The sequence below is a fragment of the Pelodiscus sinensis genome, chromosome 3 (assembly GCF_052426305.1).
Source record: "Pelodiscus sinensis isolate ZL-2025 chromosome 3, ASM5242630v1, whole genome shotgun sequence".
In the NCBI taxonomy this organism is placed as follows: Eukaryota; Metazoa; Chordata; order Testudines; family Trionychidae; genus Pelodiscus; species Pelodiscus sinensis.
This window is the reverse complement of record NC_143054.1, coordinates 158,436,459-158,459,994: the sequence shown is the minus strand read 5'-3', so window position 1 is coordinate 158,459,994 and position 23,536 is coordinate 158,436,459. Positions and strand designations below refer to the sequence as shown.

The 23,536-nt window shown below is 44.3% G+C and overlaps 1 protein-coding gene across 1 annotated transcript in view; it reads right to left on the bottom strand.

The window, feature by feature from the left end:
* DNAH14 (dynein axonemal heavy chain 14) overlaps window positions 1-23,536 on the bottom strand; it is a 605,515-nt gene that overhangs the window by 362,661 nt on the left and 219,318 nt on the right. Inside the window, exons 27-29 of the mRNA XM_075925276.2 lie at window positions 17,534-17,608; window positions 2,876-2,963; window positions 982-1,232 (exon numbers count right to left, since the gene is read on the bottom strand). Coding sequence (XP_075781391.2) covers window positions 982-1,232; window positions 2,876-2,963; window positions 17,534-17,608 — 414 coding nt within the window. The remainder of the gene's footprint in view (window positions 1-981; window positions 1,233-2,875; window positions 2,964-17,533; window positions 17,609-23,536) is intronic.

Genomic DNA, 23,536 nt, shown 5'->3' with positions numbered 1-23,536 from the left:
CCAAGCTAGAACATACCCAATATGGACAGAGTATTTGGGAAATTGGGCTGAAAGGCTCTAGCACAGGAGCGGAAAACTTTTTGGCTTAAGGGCCACAATGAGGTTCAAAAATTGTATAGAGGGCTGGATAAAAAAGGCATGGATGACCTATCCCCTATCTAACCTTCTGCTCCCCACCCTCTGACTATTCCCCAGGAACCCTCATCCCCTATCCAACACTCCCTGCTCCCTATAACTGCCTCCTATCCAACCCCTGCTGCTACCTCCCCAGGTCCTCCTACCCAATTCCTCCTGTGCCCCACCCAACTCCAGGACTCTGCTGATTCCTACCCCTTGACTGCACTGCCTGAAGAGCTGATGGTGCAATGAGTACACTGCCTGGGCAATGGGGGAGCTGAGGCTGCAAGGGTGGGGAGAAAAAAGGGAAAAAGCTGAAGGCTAGCCACCCCAGGCAGAATCTCGGAGGCTGGACAGAAGGGTTCAGCCTCTGAGTTCCCATCTAGGGCCAGATGTGGCCCACAGGCTATAGTTTACCCCTCTCTGCTCTAGCAAGTCTCTACTGGGCATGTGCAAATTGTGATTTTTTCAAATGCATATAACTAGGCCAAATTTGGGCAGATTTTGACAGAACTGGCAAAAGGTACATTTCTGACCCAAAGGATACTGTCCTGCCAAATCCAAATCCATGCTGCAAAGTATGGGTTGATATAGCTTCTCAAAGTATAGGTAACCACAAATTTTTAACATAGAAAAGCAAGCATTTTCCCCAAGGTTTGTTCCTAGAAACAGTCCAATTTTTTAGCCAACATTTTAAAAAAACCACCAAAAAACAATTCCTAAGCCTAAAGTAGATGCTCAGTATAGAAAACTTCAGCCTTAGTACTTAAATGTTGATAAAGTTATAAGCAACTGAAAACAACGTGTAATGGGAAGCAATTAAGTATCGCTATTACACTCATCTATAATTTAAAAACCTTGTACCTTGTCCATTCAAAATCCTCCATTTTGAAGATTTGTTTATCTATCAGACTGGAAAGTATGTCCCTACTGTGGATGTACAAAGTAAGCAGTGCTTCTAGTGTGGTTTGCTTGTGAAGTTGAATAATGTCCGATGCCATCTCTGCAAGCTGCTCTAGATGATGGACTAATTCATCATGGACTCTTGTCAATCCCATTTTTGGATCAGAACTCTGGAAAATTCTTGTACAATCCTTGCTGAACATAATTTGGCTCTAAAAAGGCAAATATTATTTTGGCAGCATTAACTACAATTTTGATTTCTTTGAATTCAAAAGTACATGTTGCACAAGCACATGGATTGGTTTAGTAACTCGGGGGCAGATTCTGACATCCTCATATTGATCAGTGCTTTACTCACAAATAGTCCCAATGATGATAAGAGCTGTTTATGATGAATAATGGTAGTTGAACCCCATGCTTATTTGATTTTTCCCTTCTTAACGCAGAGAAAAAAATTATGCAAATTTTTCACACTTAACCTTATTCAAAAATGATCACATTTTTCTGTATTTTTCTGTATTTTACTTCAGGTTACTAATAAATGGTAGATTAATTTTAACGCTGGAAAACATAATTCCAGCTATTCATATAAAATTATAGGGATTAAATTAGCTGTTACCATTAAAGAGAGATCTTGAAGTCATTATGGAAAGTTCTCTGAAAGCATACATTCAGTGTGCAGCAGCAGTCAAAAAAGCGAGCAGAATTTTAGAAATAATTAAGAAAGAGATAGAGAATAAGATACAGAAAATTGTATAAAGCTATGGTACACCCACATCTTGAATACTGCATGTAGCTTTGGTCCCCTCATCTCAAAAAGATATCTTGGCATTGGAAAACATTCAGAAAAGGGCAACAACAATTATTAGGGGTCTAGAACGGCTGCCATGGGAGGAAATTTTAATAAGACTGGGATTTTTCAGTTTAGAAAAGAGATAACTAAGCGGGGATATATATGATAGAAATCTATAAAATCATGACTGATGTGGAGTAAATAAGGAAAAACTATTTACTTGTTCCCATAACACAAGAACTACAGGTCATCACATGAAATTAATAGATAGCAGATTTAAAAGAAACAAAATAAAGTATTTCTTCACACAATACAGTCAACCTTTGGAACTCCTTATCAGAGGATATTGTGAAGGTCAGGACTATAATAGGGTTCAAAGAAGAGCAAGATAAATTCATGGAGGATAGCACCCTCAATGGCTATTAGCCAGGATAAGCAGGAATGGTGTCCCTAGCTCCTGTTTGTCAGCAGCTGGGAATGGGTGACAGGGGCTAGGGACATCACTCCTGCCCTGCTCAATAATTACCTGTTTTGTTAATTCCTTCTGAGGCACTTGGCATTGTCCACTGTCAGAAGACAGGATACTGGAGTAGATGGACCTTTGGTCAGACTCGGTATGGCCGTTCTTATGTTCTTAAATATAATTAGCATATAACTATTTTTTTCTGTAAGCTTCTGTTACAGTCCTTAAAATTACTCTCCTACCACTATTGCTCTATTTTAACTCTATTGTCAAGACTATTGTTTTGTCACTTTTTCCAATACAAAATACACCATTAGGAACCCTTTAAATTTCTCCAACCATCTTCAATAATCAGAGAACTAGAGTAAAGAAGCAGGATTAAAACTGAAAAAATTGTAAAAAAAATATAGTTTATGTAAAAGAATCATCTTATCATCAAGTAGTCAAACATTTTGTACTGAAATTTAGAATCCTGCAGCCATATAGCATTATTTACACAGGATTTGGATATTTAAAAGAAGTTTCTCACTGCAACAGATATCCAAATACAAGTGGCAGAGGCATTTTTCTGATCTGAATGAGTTATCAATGATACTTACCACAAGAAGCACCACTTGTCCTGGATGATTCAGAAACCATTGCTTAAATTCCATTTGATTCCACTCTATCACTCCAATCTTCACAAATCTACAAACATGTATCAGTAAACAAACACATTCTACAAACACATTCCACTAAATTAAGTTTACATGATCATCATAGAAATACTATTAGTCAATTATTATGCTGCCCAGAGGCAACACATGGGGGGGGGGGGGGTAATCCAAATTCATGTCCCCCACAGACTTGTTGCTTGGCTTGAAGTGATCAGGCTCACCCAAACTAAGCATGCTCAGTAACAAGGCTGAAGCCACTGCCCTCTCTCACTGCCTCGTCACTTCCACTCACCCAATCTAGAGGCATGGGTTGTCTCTGATGTTGCTATATACTAAGCAGATTTTTGTAGCTGACTTCATAAGAAGACGTTACTCACCTTCATGCAGTAATGATGGGTCTTTGAGATGGGTCCCCATGGGTGTGCTCCACTCATGGTGCACGGCTTGTCCTGGCACCGCATCTCGGAGGCTTTGCATAGCTCTATTCAGCCCGGTTGAACATGCACGGTGTGCAGCATGTGCCGTTCACGCTCTTTGATCTTTGCGCACACCCAGCTTACCTGTAAGTTCCTCTCACTGTTTGGTATCTGTAAGGATACAAAAAGAAACAACTCCAGAACGGGGAGGAAGAGTGGGACGTGGAGCACCCATGGGGACCCATCTCGAAGAACCACCCTTACTGCCTGAAGGTCAGTAACTATTTCTTCTTCGAATGGTCCCTGTGGATGCTCCACTCATGGTGATTTCGTAGCAGTACTTGCGTTGCATTCCTGGAATTCAGGTTTGTCAATGACTGCTGAGGTCACCGAGAACTCGGCATCCACCACCACGCTATCGCGTAGTGGTTCATAAAAGTCAAGCTTGAGGACCATGTGGCTGCCTTGAAGATTTCTGGCAGTGAAACTCCTCTAATAAACACCGTGGATGTTGCACCTGCCCTGGTGGAGTGTGCCCTAGGTAGAGTCTGAAGGGGCTTGTTATGGATTGAGTGACACTTGGTGATGCAAGAGACTATGATCCTGGAAAGACGCTGGGAAAACAGTGGGTTACTCTTGGAGTGGTCCACCATGGATACTATTAGATGGTCGGTTCTGCGCTAAGTCTGTGTTCCGTCTATATAAAATGCTATAGCTCGACATACATCAAAGGGCTCGTCTACACTGGCCCCTTTTCCGGAAGGGGCATGTTAATTTCAGAGATCGTAATAGGGAAATCCGCGGGGGATTTAAATATCCCCCGCGGCATTTAAATAAAAATGTCCGCCGCTTTTTTCCGGCTTTTAGAAAAGCCGGAAAAGAGCGCCTACACTGGCCCCGATCCTCCGGAAAAAGCGCCCTTTTCCGGAGGATCTTATTCCTACTTTGAAGTAACAAGGGTTTATGAAGGGGTTATGAAGGCTGGATGGGTATGCAACGTGACTAAGTCCTTGTTGAAAACCATGAAAGGTGGTGTTGCCATTAATGCTGCTAGTTCGCTGGTCTGGGGTGTAACAGGGACCCCTAGTTCTGGGATAGAAGGTCTGTGAGGAGTGGCAAGGGACGTGGTGGGAACAGGGACATCCTGTGAAGGAATGAGTACCACGGTCGTCTTGCCCAGGCTGGTGCTAGAAGTATGACCCGGGCTGAGTCTTCTTTGATTTTCTGGATTACTCTTGGAATAAGTACCGTTGGTGAGAATGCATAGAGCAGAGGCACTTCCCAACGGATTAACAGTGCATCTCCAAGGGAGCTATTTCCCATGCCTGCTCTGGAGCAGTAAAGTGACATTTCTTGTTCCCGAAGGTCACAAAGAGATCTATTTGTGGCGACCCCAAGTTCGAAAGATGTTGTCCAGGACATCAGGGCGGATTTCCCACTCATGATCCTGAGGGAAAAATCTGCTGAGAGCATCCGCCATGACGTTGCTCATGCCTGGTAAGTAGGACGCTACCAGAGTGATGTGGTTTCATACACACCAGTTCCATAAGCGGACTGCCTGTGCGCAGAGTAGCTGGGATCGTGTTCCTCCTTGATGATTGATATAACATATAGTTGCTATGTTGTCCGCAAGCACTTGGATGGTCGTACTAATAATGTGCATGTGAAAATGCTTGCACGCAAGGAATACCGCTTTTAGTTCTAGGAGGTGGATATGGGTCCGCTGCAGACCATCTACCTTGCCCGGACATGCCATCGATGTGTGCACCCCAGCCCAAGAAGGAGGCATCCATAATCAGCTGGGCTGATGGCTGTTGGTGTTTAAATGGGACCCCTGCTAGCAGATTTTTGGGGTTCAGCCACCAACCCAGGGATCTGCGAACTAAAGCAGTTGGGTTTATCACCTTGTGCATGGAATACTTCATTGGAGTATACACCGATGACAGTCAATGCTGCAGATAGCGAAAGTGAAGTCTCGTATGTTGAACTACGAAGCTGGTGGCCGCCATATGCCCCATGAGGCAGAGACAGGTAAGTACGGTGACTGTAGGGGCATGGATGATTACTGTGGCCAGCTCATGTATAATCCAAAAATGCTCTTGAGATAACTACGCACGTCCTGTGGTGGAATCTAGATGTGCACCTACGAAATTTATACTCTGCGTAGGATCTGTAGATGACTTCTATTCGTTGATTATGAGCCCAAGCAACAGAAATGTTTGCCTGGTTACTGTCACCATGTGTAGTACATCTTATCTCAACCTGCTTTTTATAAGGCAGTCATTTAGATACGGAAATATGATCACGTCTCTGCAACATAGGTGAGCAGCTACTACCGCTAGGGTTTTTGAAAACACCCTGGAGCTGATGCGAATCCAAACAGTAGCACTTGGTATTGGAAATGATTGTTCCTGATGGTAAATCAGTAAAACGTCTGAAAGCTGGATGTATTGCTATGTGAAAATACGTGTCTTGCAAGTCGAGGGCTGCAAACCAATCGTCCTTCTCAAGTGATGGTATTATTTTGGAAAGGGTCACCATCTTGAACCTTTGATGGCGGAGGTGTTTGTTCAGCTTCCTGAGGTCGAGGATAGGCCTCCATCCTCCGGTCTTTTTCTCTGTGAGAAAATACCGTGAATAGAACCCTCTTCCTCTGAACTGAGGAGGAACGGGCTCTATGGCTCCTATGGAGAACAGACGCTGGGACTTTTCCTTCAACAGGATCTCATGAGATGGGTCCCTGAAGAGGGAAGGGGCTGGTGGATTTGTGGGTGGTATGATGGTAAAGGGGATGGTGAGCCCAGGTACCACAAGTTGTAATACCGAGTGGTCCGATGTAATCACTGCCCATTGATCTTGAAAAGGTCGAAGTCGATGGTGGGTGACCTGTTGTTCTGTCACCATAAGGACTTGTTGCGTGCCCTTAATCAAACCATCAAACTTGCTACTTGGCACTTTGTTGATTGCCTGTACGGGTTGGTTGGGGTTGTCTACACTGTGGGCATTGTCTTGGTCTATAGATTGCTGCTGCTGCTATTGTCTCTGATGGGGTAGTCATACCTCCACTGGTATGGATAGTATCTCTTGCGCTGAAAGGAGTGTGTGTGCATCCCCAGGGTGCGGAGCGTAGACTGGGAATCTTTCCCAGAAGGAAGGACCTCATCCATCTTTTTTGCGAGTAACTTGTTTTTGTCAAATGGGAGATCTTCCACTTTTGTGTGAAGCTCCTTTGGAACTGCTGCAGAAGTAAGCCAAGAGGAACGCCTCATGGCTATTGCAGTTGCGGTGGTGCCAGGTGCTGTGTCCACCACATCCAGCGAGATTTGCAGACTCGCTCATGCCACTGCAAAACCCTCTTGCACAAGAGACTTTAAGAGAGGACGCTTATTTTCTGGCAGGTATCAAAGAAGCTGCACTATCTTTTCATAATTGTCAAAGTTGTGATTGGACAACAAGGCAGCGTAATTAGAAATGCGTAGGAGCAGGGTTGCCGAGGAGTATACTTTTCTGAATATGTTCAGCTTTTTGACAACTGGTGGTGCCTTATACTGGCCTGCTGTTAAGCTGCATCTACCACCAGTGAGTTCAGTTGAGGGTGGTTAAAGAGGTTCTTGGATGGGACAAAATATTTGTCTGCTCTCCTGCAGGTCGGTGGCACCGATGCTGGTGTCTGCCAGATGTTATCGGTCGCCTCCATAATGGCTTCATCAATAGGAATGGACACCTTCACGCTCTGCCTCAGATGCAAGATTTTTAATAAGCTATACTGTTTCGTTTGCACCTCTGTTAGTTGGATTTCCTGGGTCTGGGCCGCTTGCTTGAAGAGGTCCTGGAACTGTTTAAAATCATCTGGTGGAGACGTGTCCACTGGGAAAACCGCCTCGTCTGGTGAAGAGGAAGAGCAGTCAGGGATTGGAATTTCAGGCTGCTGGTCCTCCGCTTCTGACAATTGTCCCTCCTCCAGGTCCGAGCAGTGTGATGAGGCGCCCATCCTGTGTGCTGAGGAGGTAAGCTGACGACTATAGTGTTGCTGTGGCAGCGTGTGCTCTGCTGGCGGTGGGCTGGCATGCAAAGGTTGTTGTTGGGCACGGTGGTGAAGCCGTGAACTCGACGAATACAGAGAATCAAGGCGGAGATCATAATAATGATCCAATGGGTGAGTCGATGAGCACCAGGATGATCTGCTTGTGGAGAATAATTATAGTGTGGTGTCCATCTGTATAGTGGAGAGTAGGATCGGTGCCTGTAGTATTCACTGTAGGGTGGGTGTCCATATGGGGAATAGCGCCTGTGATAGAAGTGCTGTCTTGGGGTGCGCTGCCAGTAGGCATACTGCAGAGGCGACTGATACATTGATGGAGAAGGAGAAGGACCCGGTGAAAATCTCAGAGAAGGGGAGTGGGAAGCCCTTTGTCTCCGTGTTTTGTAAGGTGTTTTCACTGGTGGCTCTGACTGCTTCTGTGCCAGCTCCGGTTCCTACTCCTGTGCTGGTGTTCCATCAAGCCGCGGCACCGCTGTGCTTGCCGGTGCCGCAGCTGTTTGAGCTGTGGAACTGCTCTGCAGTGCCAACAATGGTGGCTGCTGTGTTGCTGGTGCCAGGAGAGCTTCATTCGGTGCCGCTGCTGTCCGCGCGGGTGATCACTGCTCTAGCATTGCTTGTGTAGTCAAGCACAGTGGTGCCGGCGCCTTTGTAGCACGGGTGCTGCTTGTCAGCACCAAAGCTGCTGTAAGCACCAAAGAAACTCTATAGGTCACCACAGCTTTTCTCACTCTTGTCCCCGAGCCAGGTACTGAGGGTCATGGGACAGAGGCAGAGGACACTGTCTTATCTCCCGCGGTCCTCTCAGACGGGAGTGACCTGGTGGGAGAAGCTTTCTTTTTCTTTCCTGCCGGTGGCTCAGGGGAAGAGACCCTTCTTTTCTGGGTCTTCCCAGCAGTAGCCACTCTATTGAGGTCCAGCGCCTTGTCCAGCAGCAAGATTTTTAGGCGCATTTCTCTGTTTTGGTGGGTGCAAGCTGTCATTTTATAAGTGTATGTCTACACTACCCTGCTAGTTCGAACTAGCGGGGGTAATGTAGTCATCCGCAGTTGCAAATGAAGCCCGGGACTTGAATTTCCCGGGCTTCATTTGCATGAAGCCGGCCGGCGCCATTTTTAAATGCCGGCTAGTTCGGACCCCGTGCCGCGCGGCTACATGCGGCACGGATTAGCTAGTTCGGATTAGGTTTCTAATCTGAACTAGCTGTACACCTCAAAGCTCAGTCTGAGGCCAGGGATGGTTGAGAGGAACTGACAGGTACGCCGAGTGCCCGCGAAGATCAAAGAGCATCAATGGGTCATGCTACACACCGCGCATGCGTGAGCTGGCTGAATACAGCTATGCAAAGCCTCCGCGCTGCAGGGTTGGAATGAGCCTGACACCATGAGTGGAGCACCCCCGGGGACCACGCAAAAAAGAATCACTAGCTAAGAGAGAGAGCATTTTGACAAATCAGGTCTTGCTCTTCTGGATAATTTTTGGATGCTACAGCAAACCACCAAGGTCTAGAAAGAAAACAACAAATGGTCTGGTAGCACTTTATAGACTAACAAAACATATAGATGGTGGTATGAGCTTTCGTGGGTACAGCAAACTTCTTCAGATGACCGGAGTTGTTTTTTTCTATAAGGATATGTCTACACAGCAAAGTTATTTCAAAATAACTTTACCAGTGTTTACACAGCCAAACCACTATTTCAAAATTAAATCTAAATAGCGGAGGGCTTATTTCAAACTTGGTAAACCTCATTCCACGAGGAATAGCGCCAATTTCAAAATTGCAATTTCGAAATAAGCACTGTGTAGATGCTTATTTTGAAATAGGGGGCCTCCAGCCCTTCCTAGGGTGCCCTGGTGGCCACTCTGGGCACAACCAAGAAAATTCCTCTCCCTCCCCCACTCCGCAGAACCCTTAAAGGGGTAGACTCTGGCCACAGTGCCTGTGCCAGCTCCAAGCCTGCCAGCCCAGAGCCAGCAGTCACTGCACCTGACCCAGTGGCCTCAGCATGAGCCAGGCAGCCAATGCCAGCCAGCCCTCCACCACTCCCCAGGACCAGTCTGCCAGTTCCCAGAAGCCTGCCAGGGACTGGAAAAGGCAGGCGCCTGCCTGATCCAGTGTGGAGATTAGGGATCTAATTCAGGTTTGGGGGGGATGCCTCCAACCTCCATGATCTCTGCACTAAATGGAGGAACACAACCATCTACAAGGTGGATAGCTGCCAGCCTGGCTACCAAAGGCCACATGCGAACCTAGGAGCAAGTTCCAATGAAAATAAAGGAGCTGCGGCAGGAGTATGCCAGGGCCACAGGGGACAGCTCCCAACCAGGGGTAGACACAGACCCTTGCCCCTATTTTGATGCTGTGGACTGCATCCTGGAGGGCAGGATGGTTCGTGCCCCCCAGGTGGTCATCGACCGTGGGGCAGAGCTTGCTGCTTCTTGCTGCTCCACCCTCTGCTGCCTCCCCAGCTACCACTCCTCCTCCCACTCCTTCTCCCCCACCCGCTTCTTCCTCCCCATCCTCCCCACACCCGAAGGACACCGAGGCCCCCGCAGCCGCAGTGCTGGGAGACAGTTGGGCCAGTGAGACCCCCAACACTGAGCTCTGAGCTTCTCCTCCCCTTTCGTCCCCCTGCCAGCTTCCTCCTCCCAGGTTTCCCCCTCCCCTCTCCCACCTTCTTTCGCCAGTCTCACCTCAGATTCATCTCCCCCTACCCCCAGTTTTGTTCAATAAAGAGGCTTTGTTGTAATGAATACATGTGTCTTTTATTGTACAGCAAGAAGGAGAGTTAGGGAGGGGTAAGTGGAAGGACGTGAGAGAGGAATGAGGCACAAGCCCCCAGTGGGGCACACCAGGGAGACTGTTACTGCCTGCAGAATGTGCTGCCAGGCTCGCAGCAACACATCCAGGAGAAACACCAGAGTGACCAGGGGTGGCTCCGGCTCCATGCCACAGACTGTTGTGGTGTTCCAGAGTGAGGGCAACCTGAGCACGCAGAGAAAAAAATGCTTTGCCATCCCTCATTGAGGTAGCCAAGCAAGCAGGGAAACCTTAGAACTAGCTGTCTTGGTGGGGAGGGGGGCCTTTAAGCACAGGTCTCAGATAGTCTCAGGCAGCAGACACACAAAGTAACTCCTGACCTGATGCCCTGCCAGAACCGGTTCCAGACAGTCTTAAATGCGATTCAATGTCCTATCAGTGTGGACGTGCTATTTTGAAATAGCAAAACACTATTTCGAAATGCATTTTGTGTCTAGACTCGTTATTTCGAAATAACTATTTCAAAATACTATATTTCGAAATAACACTGTAGTATAGACATATCCTAACAGACTAACTCGGCCACCCCCTGAAGCCACCGAGATCCAAGGATGCAAAGTCCTCATCACTGTCAGTGTCATTTGAGGTGCTCAGAACCTTGCATTAACTGCTTTACATCTTGTAGAATAGGCCCTACAAGAACTAACATTCTGTGTATATCAGTTTCAAAAAATTCTTTCTAAAAAAAAATAACTCAGACTACAGAAACAAATCCTACTGCTGCTTCAGTAATCAACTTACTGATGCCATATCAGAGCAATCCAATACCTAAAAAACTTTACAAAAGCCAAACAACTCCTCTTTCAAATAAAGCCACTTATCTAAGATGTTTGTCAAATCTGCAGGGAATAACAACAGATCTGAGTAAAGAGCAGGGATGTGCAGACTAAAAGCTTGGTCCATAGTAAAAGATGTATAAAATAAATGGGATTCCAAGACATTTTAATTGCCATCATAATTCTTTACAATGATTGAAATGGGCCAGAGAGACATTGCTTTTGGATAGTAAGAGTTGAATGTGTTTTTAGTGTCCTGGATTACTGAATGAATTTCCTGTGTAATTTTTGCTTGTAGTTAATGTAAATTTTACTACATGGATTACACCAAAGACATCTGGGCTTTGAGGCTTTGCCTCCAAAGATGATGGGCAATAACTAGTGTTTCATGTTTCGGAAAGGCAGAGACCGAAGACCAAATCATGTGAGGACATAGCTGAGCTGTCCCTGGATTGTCTTTTAGCAGAAACCAGACACGCATTTATAATCAAGAGTGAAAACCCAATTAAGAGGTTTGAAAGATTAATACAAGGGTACTATGCTGAAGTTGGATTGACCTTTTATAAACTTTAATATGCATCAAGATAACTATTTTATTGTTATATGTTTTCTTTATATGTACTTCATTCCTGAAGAAAGATACTCTGCTTATAAATGCTCTCTTCTCTGATAAGAACTATTACTGTCCTCAGGGAAATCCATGAACAAGGACTAGATGTTTGTCTGATCTCCTGGGGACAATCACAGTAAAGAGCAGGGATATACAGCCTAAAAGCCCTGGTCAGAAGGCAACATAATATGGATCCATGCCCAGAGACAGATGTAGGGTAGGGGCCTGAGATCTGAGTAAGCATTTCTTGAGCAGAGCCAAGTTGAAACTGAAGGTGTAGGTCCCTTGAAAACTGTGACAATGACATCACATCAGCAGGAGCAACAATGTGCTAGCAAGAATAACACTGTGTTAATAAGAATCCACTTCTAAGCAATATGTATTAAAGATCACTCTGGTGGGGATCCCAAAAGAAGAAAATTATGTCTACACTACAGGGTTATTTCAAAATATCTTATTTTGAAATAGTTAATTTGAAATAAGTTATTTCGAAATAACGCTTCTACACATAAAATGCATTTTGAAATAGCGTTTTGCTATTTCAAAATAGCGTGTCCTCACTGAGTGAACGCTAAGTCACATTTAAGGCTGGCCGGAACCAGGTCCGACAGGGCATCAGGTCAGGAGTTACTTTGTGTGGCTGCTGCTTGAGGCTATCTGAAGCCTGTGCTTAAAGGGGCTCCCCTAGACAGTTGGTTCCCAGCTTTCCCTGCTTGCTTGCCTACCTCGATGAGGGACAGCAAAGCATTTTCTCTCTGGGTATGCCTACACTACCCCGCTAGTTCGAACTAGCGGGGTAATGTATGCATACCGAACGTGCAAATGAAGCCCGGGATTTGAATTTCCCGGGCTTCATTTGCATAAGCCGGCCGGCGCCATTTTTAAATGCCGGCTTGTTCGAACCCCGTGCCGCGCGGCTACACGTGGCATGGGCTAGATAGTTCGAACTAGCAAGCCATTCCGAACTATCTGTACGCCTCGTTCCACATTCCACGAGGCGTACAGATAGTTCGGAATGGCTTGCTAGTTCGAACTATCTAGCCCGTGCCGCGTGTAGCCGCGCGGCACGGGGTTCGAACAAGCCGGCATTTAAAAATGGCGCCGGCTGGCTTATGCAAATGAAGCCCGGGAAATTCAAATCCCGGGCTTCATTTGCACGTTCGGTATGCATACATTACCCCGCTAGTTCGAACTAGCGGGGTAGTGTAGACATACCCTCTGAGTGCTCTGGTTGCCCTCACTTGGGATACCACAGCATTCTGCAATATGGAGCCAGAGCTGCCCCTGGGTATGCTTCTTGTAGATATGTTGCTGTGAGCCTGGCTGCACTTTCTTCAGGCTACCATCCGGAAGGTCCATCGGGAACTGTCAGTATCCACGAGGCCCTGTGGGAAAGCTTCCATCCTGAGGAGCACTAAGAGCCTCCCTGGTCTGCCCCACTGGGGGCTTGTGCCTCATTCTTCCCTCACATCCTTCCACTTACCTCTCCCAAACCCTTCTTCCTGATGTCAAATAAAATGCATGTATTTTCATGAACACAAACTCTCTTTATTTAACAAAACTGAGGAGGGGGAATGAAACTCAGGTGAGACTGGGGAAAGGAGGCAGGAGAGGGTGGGAGAGGGGAGGGGGAAACCTGGAAGTAGGGAGCTGGAAAGGGGAAGCAAGTGGAAGAAGGGGGAGAGGAAGCTCAGGGCTCAGGGTTGGGGGTCTTGCCGGACCAACTTGATTTTCATGCAAACCTGCTCCTGGGTTCTCATGTGACCTTTGGTGGCCAGGCTGGCAGCTATCCTGCCATAGACGGTCACGTTCCTCCATCTAGTGCGGAGATCATGGACATTGGGGGCATCCCCCCCAAACCTGAATAAAGTCCATGATCTCTACCCTAGACCAGGAAGGCGCCTGCCTTCTCCAGGCCCTGGCAGGCTCCTATTAGCTGGCAGACTGCTCCTGGGGAGCAGTGGAGGGCTGGCTGCCAGTGGCTTGCTGGCTCATGTTTTGGGGCCACTGGGTCAGGGGCAGTGACTGCTGGCTCTGGGCTGGCAGGCTTGGAGCACAACTCCTTTAAGGGCTCCAGGGAGTGGAGAGGGAGAGGCGTGTTCTTGGTTGAGGCTGGAGTGGCCATCAGAGCACCCTGGGAAGGCTGGAGGCCCCCTATTTTGATGTAAGTGTCTACACAGCACTTATTTTGAAATAGCTATTTTGAATTAGGTGTTATTCCTCATGGAATGAGATTTATCAAATTTGTAATAAGCGCTTCGCTATTTTGAATTAATTTTGAAATGGCGGTTTGGCTGTGTAGATGCTAGTAAAGTAATTTCGAAATAACGGCTGTTATTTCCAAATACCTGCTGTGTAGACATACCTACAGAGACTAGGTGGGACAACTTCCATGTTTGGAGTACCAGTACCAAGGAAAATATCTTGCTCCAAAAGGATATATATGAGGGAGGGGGGAAGGAGCTGTTGTGCTGAACATCAAGAATGTTACACTTACTCTGGTGTTTAAGAGGAAATGAGTGACAGATCTGCTAAGAATCTCTGGGTAAAGATAACACAGCAAAAGAATGGTAGAGATGTTATGATGGTAGTCCATTACAGATCATCAAATCAAAAAGAGGAAATGAATGAGTCATTCTAAAAGCAGGTAACAAGATGTAATGAGGGATTTAAATTTCCCTGATATCTGTTTGAAGACAATTCCAGGAAACATAACACATTGTGCAAATTCTTAGCATGTGTAGGGGACAACTTTCTGACTCAAAAAATTGAGGAAACAACTAGCAGGCCAGACATTTTGGATTTGGCTTTGACCAATATGGATGACTTGGTTGCAAATATGAAGATGGTCGGTGACTTGATATGATATGATATAATTCAAGATCTTTTACATAAGAGGGCATGAGAACAATAAAACATGAATACAGAGAGTTGTTGTTAACGGTGCTAAATCCTGCTGGAAAGGGATAACAAGTGGAGTTCCGCAAGGGTCTGTTTTGGGACCCGTACTGTTCAATATCTTCATCAATGATGTAGATATTGGGATAGAGAGTACGCTTATTAAGTTTGCAGATGATACCAAACTGGGTGGGGTTGCAACTTCTTTGGAGGATAGGAACATAATTCAAAATGACCTTAGCAAGTTAGAGAAATGGTCAGAGGTAAACAGGATGAGGTTTAATAAAGAGAAATGCAAAGTGCTCCACTTAGGAAGGAACAATCAGTTCCATACATACAAGATGGGAAGCGACTGTCTAGGAAGGAGCATGGCGGAAAGGGATCTAGGGGTCATAGTGGACCACAAGTTGAATATGAGTCAACAGTGTGATGCTGTTGCAAAAAAAGCAAATATGATTCTAGGTTGTATCAACAGGTGTGTTGTAAGCAAAACTCGTGAAGTCATTCTGCCGCTCTACTCTGCACTAGTTAGGCCTCAGCTGGAGTACTGTGTCCAGTTCTGGGCGCCACATTTCAAGAAAGATGTGGAGAAATTGGAAAGGGTGCAGAGAAGAGCGACAAGAATGATTAAAGGTTTAGAGAACATGACCTATGAAGCCAGGCTTCATGAACTGGGCTTGTTTAGTTTGGAAAAAAGAAGATTAAGGGGGGACATGATAGCGGTTTTCAAATATCTAAAAGGGTGTCACAAGGAGGAAGGAGAAAATTTGTTCCTCTTGGTTTCTGAGGACAGGACAAGGAGTAATGGGCTTAAAGTGCAGCAGGGGAGGTTTAGATTGGACATTAGGAAAAAATTCCTAACTGTCAGGGTGGTCAAATATTGGAATAAATTGCCAAGGGAGGTGGTGGAATCTCCCTCTCTGGAGATATTTAAGAACAGGTTAGATAGACATCTGTCAGGGATGGTGTAGACGGAGCTTGGTCCCGCCTTGAGGGCGGGGGGCTGGACTCGATGACCTCTTGAGGTCCCTTCCAGTCCTATTATTCTATGATTCTATGAATATTGGGCTTCAAAAAGACAGATTTCAATGGACTCAGAGAAATAGTAAGCAAGGTCCCAAGAAAAGACCAATTAGAAAGAAAAAGAGTCAAAGGGGCTAGCTAGAGGCTCAACATCAGGCTATTCCAAAACAAAAGAAAGATAAGTAGAGCCACAGGAGGCCAATGTGGCTGCAAAAGGAGTTTTTAGCTATGTAAAAAACAAAAGATAAAAACAAAACACATACAAGAAAATGAAGGAGGGACATGTCACCAAGGAAGCATATATGGGAACCCAAAGCAAAGAATAAATTACAGCTGGCAAGATATGTTAGAAACAAGAAGGGGTTCTTCATATACGTCCAACAAAAAAGAAAGATCAAGAATAGTATAGACCTGCTGCTCAATGGAGAGGGTGAGCTGATAACAGAAGATGACTAGATGCTGACTCTCACATCAAATAACATGGGACTGGACAACTAGCAATGTTACCATAGACAATGAAGAGAAAGGAATGTAGATTGGGATTAGTCAAGAACACATTACAAATCTTCTGACCAAGTTGAATTAATTCAGACCAGCAAAGCTGGATGCTATTCACTTGAGGATACTGAAGGACTTAGTTTAATAAACCTCAGAGCCATTGCAATAACATTTACAAAGTCATTGATGACAGAAGAGATCCCGGAAGATTAGAAAACGGCAAACAGTTTCCATTTTGAAAAAGTGGTAAAGAAAGCCGGGAAGCTACAGACCAGCCAGCCTACTTTGATACCTTGGACGATACTAAAGCAATGTATAAAACTTTCAATTTGTGAGTATGTGAAGAACTAAGGAGTAATCATTATAAACCAGAATAGATTTTCCAAGAATAAATCACGCCAAACTAGTTTAATTTCCTTCTTTGACATGGTAGCTGATTTGGTGGATGGAGGAACGTGGCGGACAAATTATACTTTGTCAAAAGCCTTGCTGAAATCTGATAAGTGAGCTAGAGAAATGTGAGATAACGTACTGATCAAGTTTTCAGATGACACAAAACTACATGGGTTGCCAACATTTCAAAGGATAGGGCTAAAATTCAGAGGGATCCTGATAAATGGGAGAACTGGGCTATAGGCAACAAAATGAAATTCTACAAAGTGTAATGGGATACACTTAGGGAATTAAAAACAAATGAACAAATACAGAATGGGGGAAAACTTGCTTGGCAGCAGCACTGCTGAAAAACATCTGGGGGCTATGATAAATCACAACTTCACCAGGAATCAGCAATGCAATATTGTTGAAATAATGCTCTGATGTCTTGAAAGAAGTAGTCTCATCATCTCAAATAATTTCTAAACACTCCTGAATGCCAATGCTATCAAACATAAGCCTGAAATTCTACACATTGTCAGTTTTCATTTAACTCCAGACAAGAGAATTTATGGTATGCACTTGGTTGGGGCGTTTTTTTTTTTTTAAATGACTGTAAGTGTCTTTTTCAAGTGTAAGCTTTTTGAGGGGTAGAGACTCAGGGTATGTCTAGACTACATGCCTCTGTCACCAGAGGCATGTAGATTAGGCTACCCTGCATAGGGAAATGAATTTAAATAAATTTAAAGGGCTGCCACGCTCTGCCAACCAGCTGATGATCAGCTGTTTGTTGGCAGATCGGGGCAGTCTAGACGCGCCGCAGTCGACAAGGAAGCCTTTGTTGACTGGCGCAGGTTGACAAAGGCTTCCTTGTCGACCACCGCTCGTCTAGACTGCCCCAATATGCCAACAAACAGCTGATCATCAGCTGGTCGGCAGAGCGCGGCAGCAATTTAAATTTAAATGAAGCCGCGATTATTTAAATCGCAGCTTCATTTCTCTAAGCTGGGTAGCCTAATCTACTTGCCTCTGATGACAGAGGCTTGTAGTCTAGACATACCCTATCTTTGTCCCACAAATACATATAAATATATAAACACAAATTATTGTTATAATTTTGTATTCAATGGAAAATATATACTTACTTTTTTACCATATCAAACATGCTGCTCTCTACATTTCCTAACCACTGCTCAACTGGGCCTCTAACACGAATATTCCTGCAATGTTGAATTTGAAAAATCAACATTTACTGAAAAACAACTGAATGTTTTAATTTCATATTCTTAAAACTTTATTTGAATTGCAGACATAAGGAATTCTACTGCATCTCTTCTTTCTTAATGCTATCCACTGGGTCTTAATCCAGACACAGAGAAAATATTTCCTCTCCTTTGGTATCACTGTCTTTTTCCAGTGACTACAGAATTCTTAGGTCCTGATTATGCTGCTCATTCATGTGCACAACTCCCAAATAAATCAGTGGAAATTTTGCCATTGTGTGATTAGACTCCTTGGGTATTGCATAGAGGATCACATCCAGGAAAGAATGGTTATGTAAAGTAATTCTAGTTCTTTGTGATTTATAGTCCGTATTTATTTCACACTTGGGGCTCATCTAGACTATGCGGAATGATCAAAAGAAGATATGCAATTTTTGAGAGAATTTGCATATCTTCTTCGTATCACTCTTTTGAAAGCGGAGCTTTCGAAAGTGAAAATACTTTAGACGCTGCTTTTTTGGCGAATCCCCCGCCCCTTGTCGAAAAGCCATGTAAACCTTATTTTTTGAGGAAGAGCGGCTTGTTGACAAGGAGGAGGTTCGCCAAAAAAGCCGCATCTAAACTACTTTCACTTTCAAAAGTTCTCGAAAGTGCGATCAGAAGAAGATATGCAAATTCTCAGAGAATTTGCATATCCTCTTTCGACCATTCCGCATAGTCTATATGAACCCTCAGTGTACATGTACCCACACACACCAGATCGAATTTTTTAGTGGGATCATGTCTGCACCCTAAAAGTTGGTTAACGCATGTATTGAAAGACAAGGGGCTATAAAACACAATTTCATGGTAAGTTTTTACATTTCTGAAACATCTTCCAAAACAGTGGCTTCAGACAAGCAAGTTTGGAGGGGTCATAGTTTTTATTTCCACAGACCGGCAGATGGGTACATAGACAATTCTTTCCAAGAGAGCTCTGACCATCAGAATTTGCAAGAGAACTTTGTATACCAAACCATGTTCAAGGATACAGGTGAGGATCAGCTAGCAAGTACTGGAAAGAAAAGGCCAGCTAACAACCACAGGGTGCCCAGGAATAATATCCCAACTTCAGATGGCAAGTCAGTGACTGACATCCAAAGCATGAGTTAAGGTGTGCCAGCAAATGTTATAAAGCAAACCCTTAAGGGCAGAGGGAAGGAGAAATCCATAGAAAGTTCAGCCTTGGATCACATTACCAAGAAATATGGGACCCAAACACTAAGGTTTAGTCTGAGCCAAGGGATGGCTCTCTGCAAGATCATGCACATAGACCATACACCTTCCAATACAGGATTGGAAACACAATGAGAGTGGCTGGAAGGGAGGCTTGTGGAATCATGGCAGGAGTAGCGCCAGCAATATGCATGCCAAAGGAATAGGATATACAGCTGTAGGATGGGTTGGAAGAGTAGTTGTCTCTCTGGCTTCATTCATGGCTGAAAGCTTATGAACTATGTCTGGAGCAAGTAATCTCACATGAGACACAAGAGCACAGGGGCATGTGCAAGGTCCTGAGGCAGAACCCTGAAGTACAAGGACAGTTTATAGTGATACCACTCGCTCCATGCTAAACCACTGGGAGCACATTATCTTTAGCCTAAGGCAGCTAAAGATAAGATTTGGAGAGGGGAATGTGTTAGAATGTTCATTCTCCTATTTAGAAATGATTACAAGGATAATAGGAAGGGGAAAAAAGAATAAGATTTCTAAGAAGCAATGGTTGGGGGGAAAAATCACAGATAATCAGACCCTGGATTTTCTTATATATCCAGAAGTGTGATATATGAAGTCAGCCCAGAGTAATGTAGTCCCTTTTCAATTTGAGAAAAGAAGCAGCAGTCATCAAAGGCCTGGGACTTCCAACAGAACAGTCAAGAAGGTAACAGTGGAGACAAAAAGCACCATCTCCAAATAAATTAGAAGTATTAAGGGCCATTAATTGGACTATCCTAGCAAAAAATATGCTGATTATATTTGTAATGGTTTTTTATTTGGCTCTCGGAGCCCATATGAAGGGGAGAGATATCATGTACAAGCAACAAATTTAAAATCCATTGAAGGATTTGAATATATAGCTCAAACAAATATGCAGGAGAAAGTAGAAGTCAAAAGGACAAATGCCGTCTCTGTTAGTTTTTGCTGTCTGGAGAATACAGAGATGCTCATAATTTTGTTTAAACTCTGAGGCTCCTCTGTTAATGGCAGGGTGCTACAAAGACTACACTCAGGTAGTTTCAGAGGATCTTAGGACACTTGTCCTAAGGGACACTCCCAGGGAGGGCCTTCTGTGCCTGGCTTGCATCCTCCACAACTGGGGTCAGAGAGCCTCCTTAAGTTATCTGGGTTATCAGAGCTATGAAAGTCGACTTAGAAGTATGGAAGTCATTCCTCAGTCAATTTAATAGGATATCTTTTTAGTGAACCAATTGGACAGCAAAAATTTAACTTAAAGTACAATCTATCTCTGTGAGAATCCATTTTGGAACAAATTTTCAATAAAAATTGTGTGCACATAGGTAGCCAGCTCACTGGATATAGGCACTCTGACTGGGGAGGGGAAAGGAGGCAGGTGTTCAGGCAAAGGGCAATTGCAGGGATGCACACTGAACTCTGGGTTATGCAGGGGCTGCTTGGGAGTGGTGTGGTACACTCCAGGAAATGCTCAGGCTGGCTGCCTCTGGCCCAACTCCTTTCAGAAGCAGCAGTGACCAGCCCACACACACTTTGCCCAGGGGCTTGCAGGACTTGTCCATGCCCATGATGGACTGCACAGCATATATCAAAGCTTATTAATTTTCTCATTTTTCCTATATTTAGGTCCCTACCAAATTCAATCCATTTTGGTCAACAGTCATAGGAATTTAAAAATAATATATTCATTATTTCAGCTATTTAAATCTGAAAAGTCACAGTTGTAATTGTAGGGTTACTGACTCAAAAAAGTATTGTGGCGGGGGATCATAAGGTTAGTGCAGGGGAAGTTGTACTGTTATCTTTATTTCTGAGCTGCTGCTGGTGACAACACTGCCTTCAGAGATAGGCAGCTAGAGAGTGACAACTGTTACCAGGGATCCCAGCTTTAAGGCAGAGTCACTTCCAGCAACAACAGAGAAAGGACATGGTATGGTATTGCTTCCCTTACGTCTGTGCTCCTGTCTGAAGTGCTGGGCCCTCATTAAGCAGCTCTGTCCACTCAGCGCTGAAGGCAGAGCAGAAAGAAGTAAAGTTGGTAGTATTGTGACCATTCTGGGTCAGCGCCCCCAATTTTAAAAATGCTGGTGTCCCCTGTGAAATCTTTATAGCATAGGAGAAAAGCATGCAGAAGACCAGAATTCATATGAGGAAACTAGATTTCATGGTCTGTGATGTGTTTTTCATGGACATGAATTTGGTAGGGCCTTACCTATTTTTGGAGCAAAAACCCATGTGTGACAAACCCTTGTGTCTTTCCTGGTGTGACAAACCCATGTGTTTCATAATTCCCTTCTGTGTAACAACCAGAGAGTTATTTATAACATCAATTCAGTCATCAGTCAGCTGGTGACGGCATTTGTTTTATATTCTCTTTCATTCAACACCCTTTTTTGTGCAGTTCATCATCAAGTCAAAAATATGGCATTGCCAAATCTGTTTTGCTTTCAAGAGGATAGATTCCAGGAACCGGTGGTGCTTGTTAGCCCTAAGAGCATAAGAATGGCCATACTGGGTCAGACCAAAGGTCCATCTAGCCCAGTATCCTGTCTGCCAACAATGGCCAATGCAAGATGCCCCAGATGGAATGAAAACAACAGGTAATCATCATGTGATCCCTCTCCTGTCATCCATTTCCAGACAAACAGAGGCTAGGGACACCATTCCTACCCATCCTGGGTAATAGCCATTGATGAACCTAACATCCATGAATTTATCTAGCTCTTTTTTAAACCATGTTAAAGTCCTAGTCTTCATAACATCCTGTGGCAAGGAATTCCACAGGTTGATTGTAAGCTGAATGAAGAAATACTTCCTTTTGTTTGTTTTAAACCTGCTGCCTATTAATTTCATTTGGTGACCCCTAGTTCTTATATTACAGGAACAAGTAAATAACTTTTCCTTTTTCACTTTTTCCACACCAGTCATGATTTTATACACCTCTATCATATCCTTCCTTAGTCTCCTCTTTTGTAAGCTGAAAAGTCCAGGTCTTTTTAATCTCTCTTCATATGGGACCCATTCCAAACCCCGATCAATTTTGTTGCCCTTTTCTGAATCTTTTCCAATGCTAATATATCTTATTTGAGATGAGGCGACCATATCTGTACGCAGCATTCAAGATGTGGGTGTCCCATGGTTTCATACTGAGGCAATAAGATATTCTTTGTCTTATGCTCTATTCCTTTTGTAATGATTTCTAACATGAAATGCAGATAAGGAATTTCAATCAAGATCAGGTTTTATTGGTTTCCTTGTTTGTAGGTTTGGAAATCATGCCTGAGATGGTTAATTGTTTTTCTTTTCTCTTTTTGTAACTAAGAATTACAGCCCAGGGAGAATCCCTGAGTCTATTTCAATCCATGGCTTTTAGCACCTAGTCATTGACTAAGCTTGCAACAATAGTCTTATTTTAATAATAAAAGTGTTTTCTTTTTGTTTTGTTAACCAGTATTGGTTGATTTTTGTGTCCTTAAACCTACTGCCTAAGTGAACTCACATAACCTGGGAGAAACAGAGCCCCATTATCTCTGCAGATTATCTATGTTTGTTTCCCCCTACTCCTAGCAGAACGGAGGTTGGGGGGGAGGAAGAGCTTTGCCACAGGGAAGGAATTCCAAGTGGTTTCTTCCCTGTAAAAAGGTTTATTTATTTTCTTTAGTTTTTAATTCAAAATGACACTTGGTGGTAGCAGCTACCTTTTGTGTGCAGGGGGAGGGGGAGATCTCAGGGAAACTGAGACCGGACAAGTTTGTCTCTGGAAGTTACAGAAACAGGTTCTTACAGAGTTTATTCTGCTAGCTGGCTCCCATTACCACCACTAGAAGTGCCAGGTTGGAGAATTTAACCGTGACAGACCTTGATGGAGTTAGTAGAGAGACCTGTCAATTTAAGTTCCTGTAAATATTCAAGGATTGAGTGAAGAGGTGCAGAGGTTAGGGAGGTATATTTCTGAGTGCACTAAGCAGCATACCTCTTCTATTTTTGGAGGCAGGTAGTGCATGTGGCTAGAGTCCAGCTGTGTAGGAGGAGTGTGCATACTGGTTCTGTGCACACTAGCTCTTCATGAGAGAACCATTGAGTAGCCAGGCTCTGTGATGCAGAGGGTCTATGTTGGGTGAATAATCTGGCCATTGCATAGAGATCAAAGATTGAGCCAGAGTGGAAGGGGGATGGGGATATTGGCTGACAGTCCCGTCAGGAAGGGATACCACAGTTGCCTGGGCCATGCTGGTGCTATTAAGATTACTTGTGAATTGTCTGTTCTGATCTTCTGTATTACCCTGTTGGGTACTGGTATGGATATGGGTATGGGTAGGAAGGTTATAAAAAAAAATGTCAGTCCATGGGAGCGAAAAAGCATATGCCCTGGAGTAGGATTCCAGACCTGCTCTAGAACATAACTTTGGGCATTTTTTGTTCTGGGCTGTTGTGAATAATTTGAGTTGGAGAAACCCCCAGCATTCAAAAATGGTGTTTAGGACAGAACTATCCAACTCCCACACATGTTGTACAGGGAAGCAACTACTAAGTTTGTCAATGGTGGCATTCTGGATGCTGGATAGGTATGTGGTAGTTATGGTGGTGATGTGTTTGAAGCACCAGTTCCAGAGTTTGATGGCCTCTGTGCAAAGGGAGTGGAAACGAGCTCCACCCTACCTGTTCACATAGAACATACATGCTATGTTGTCT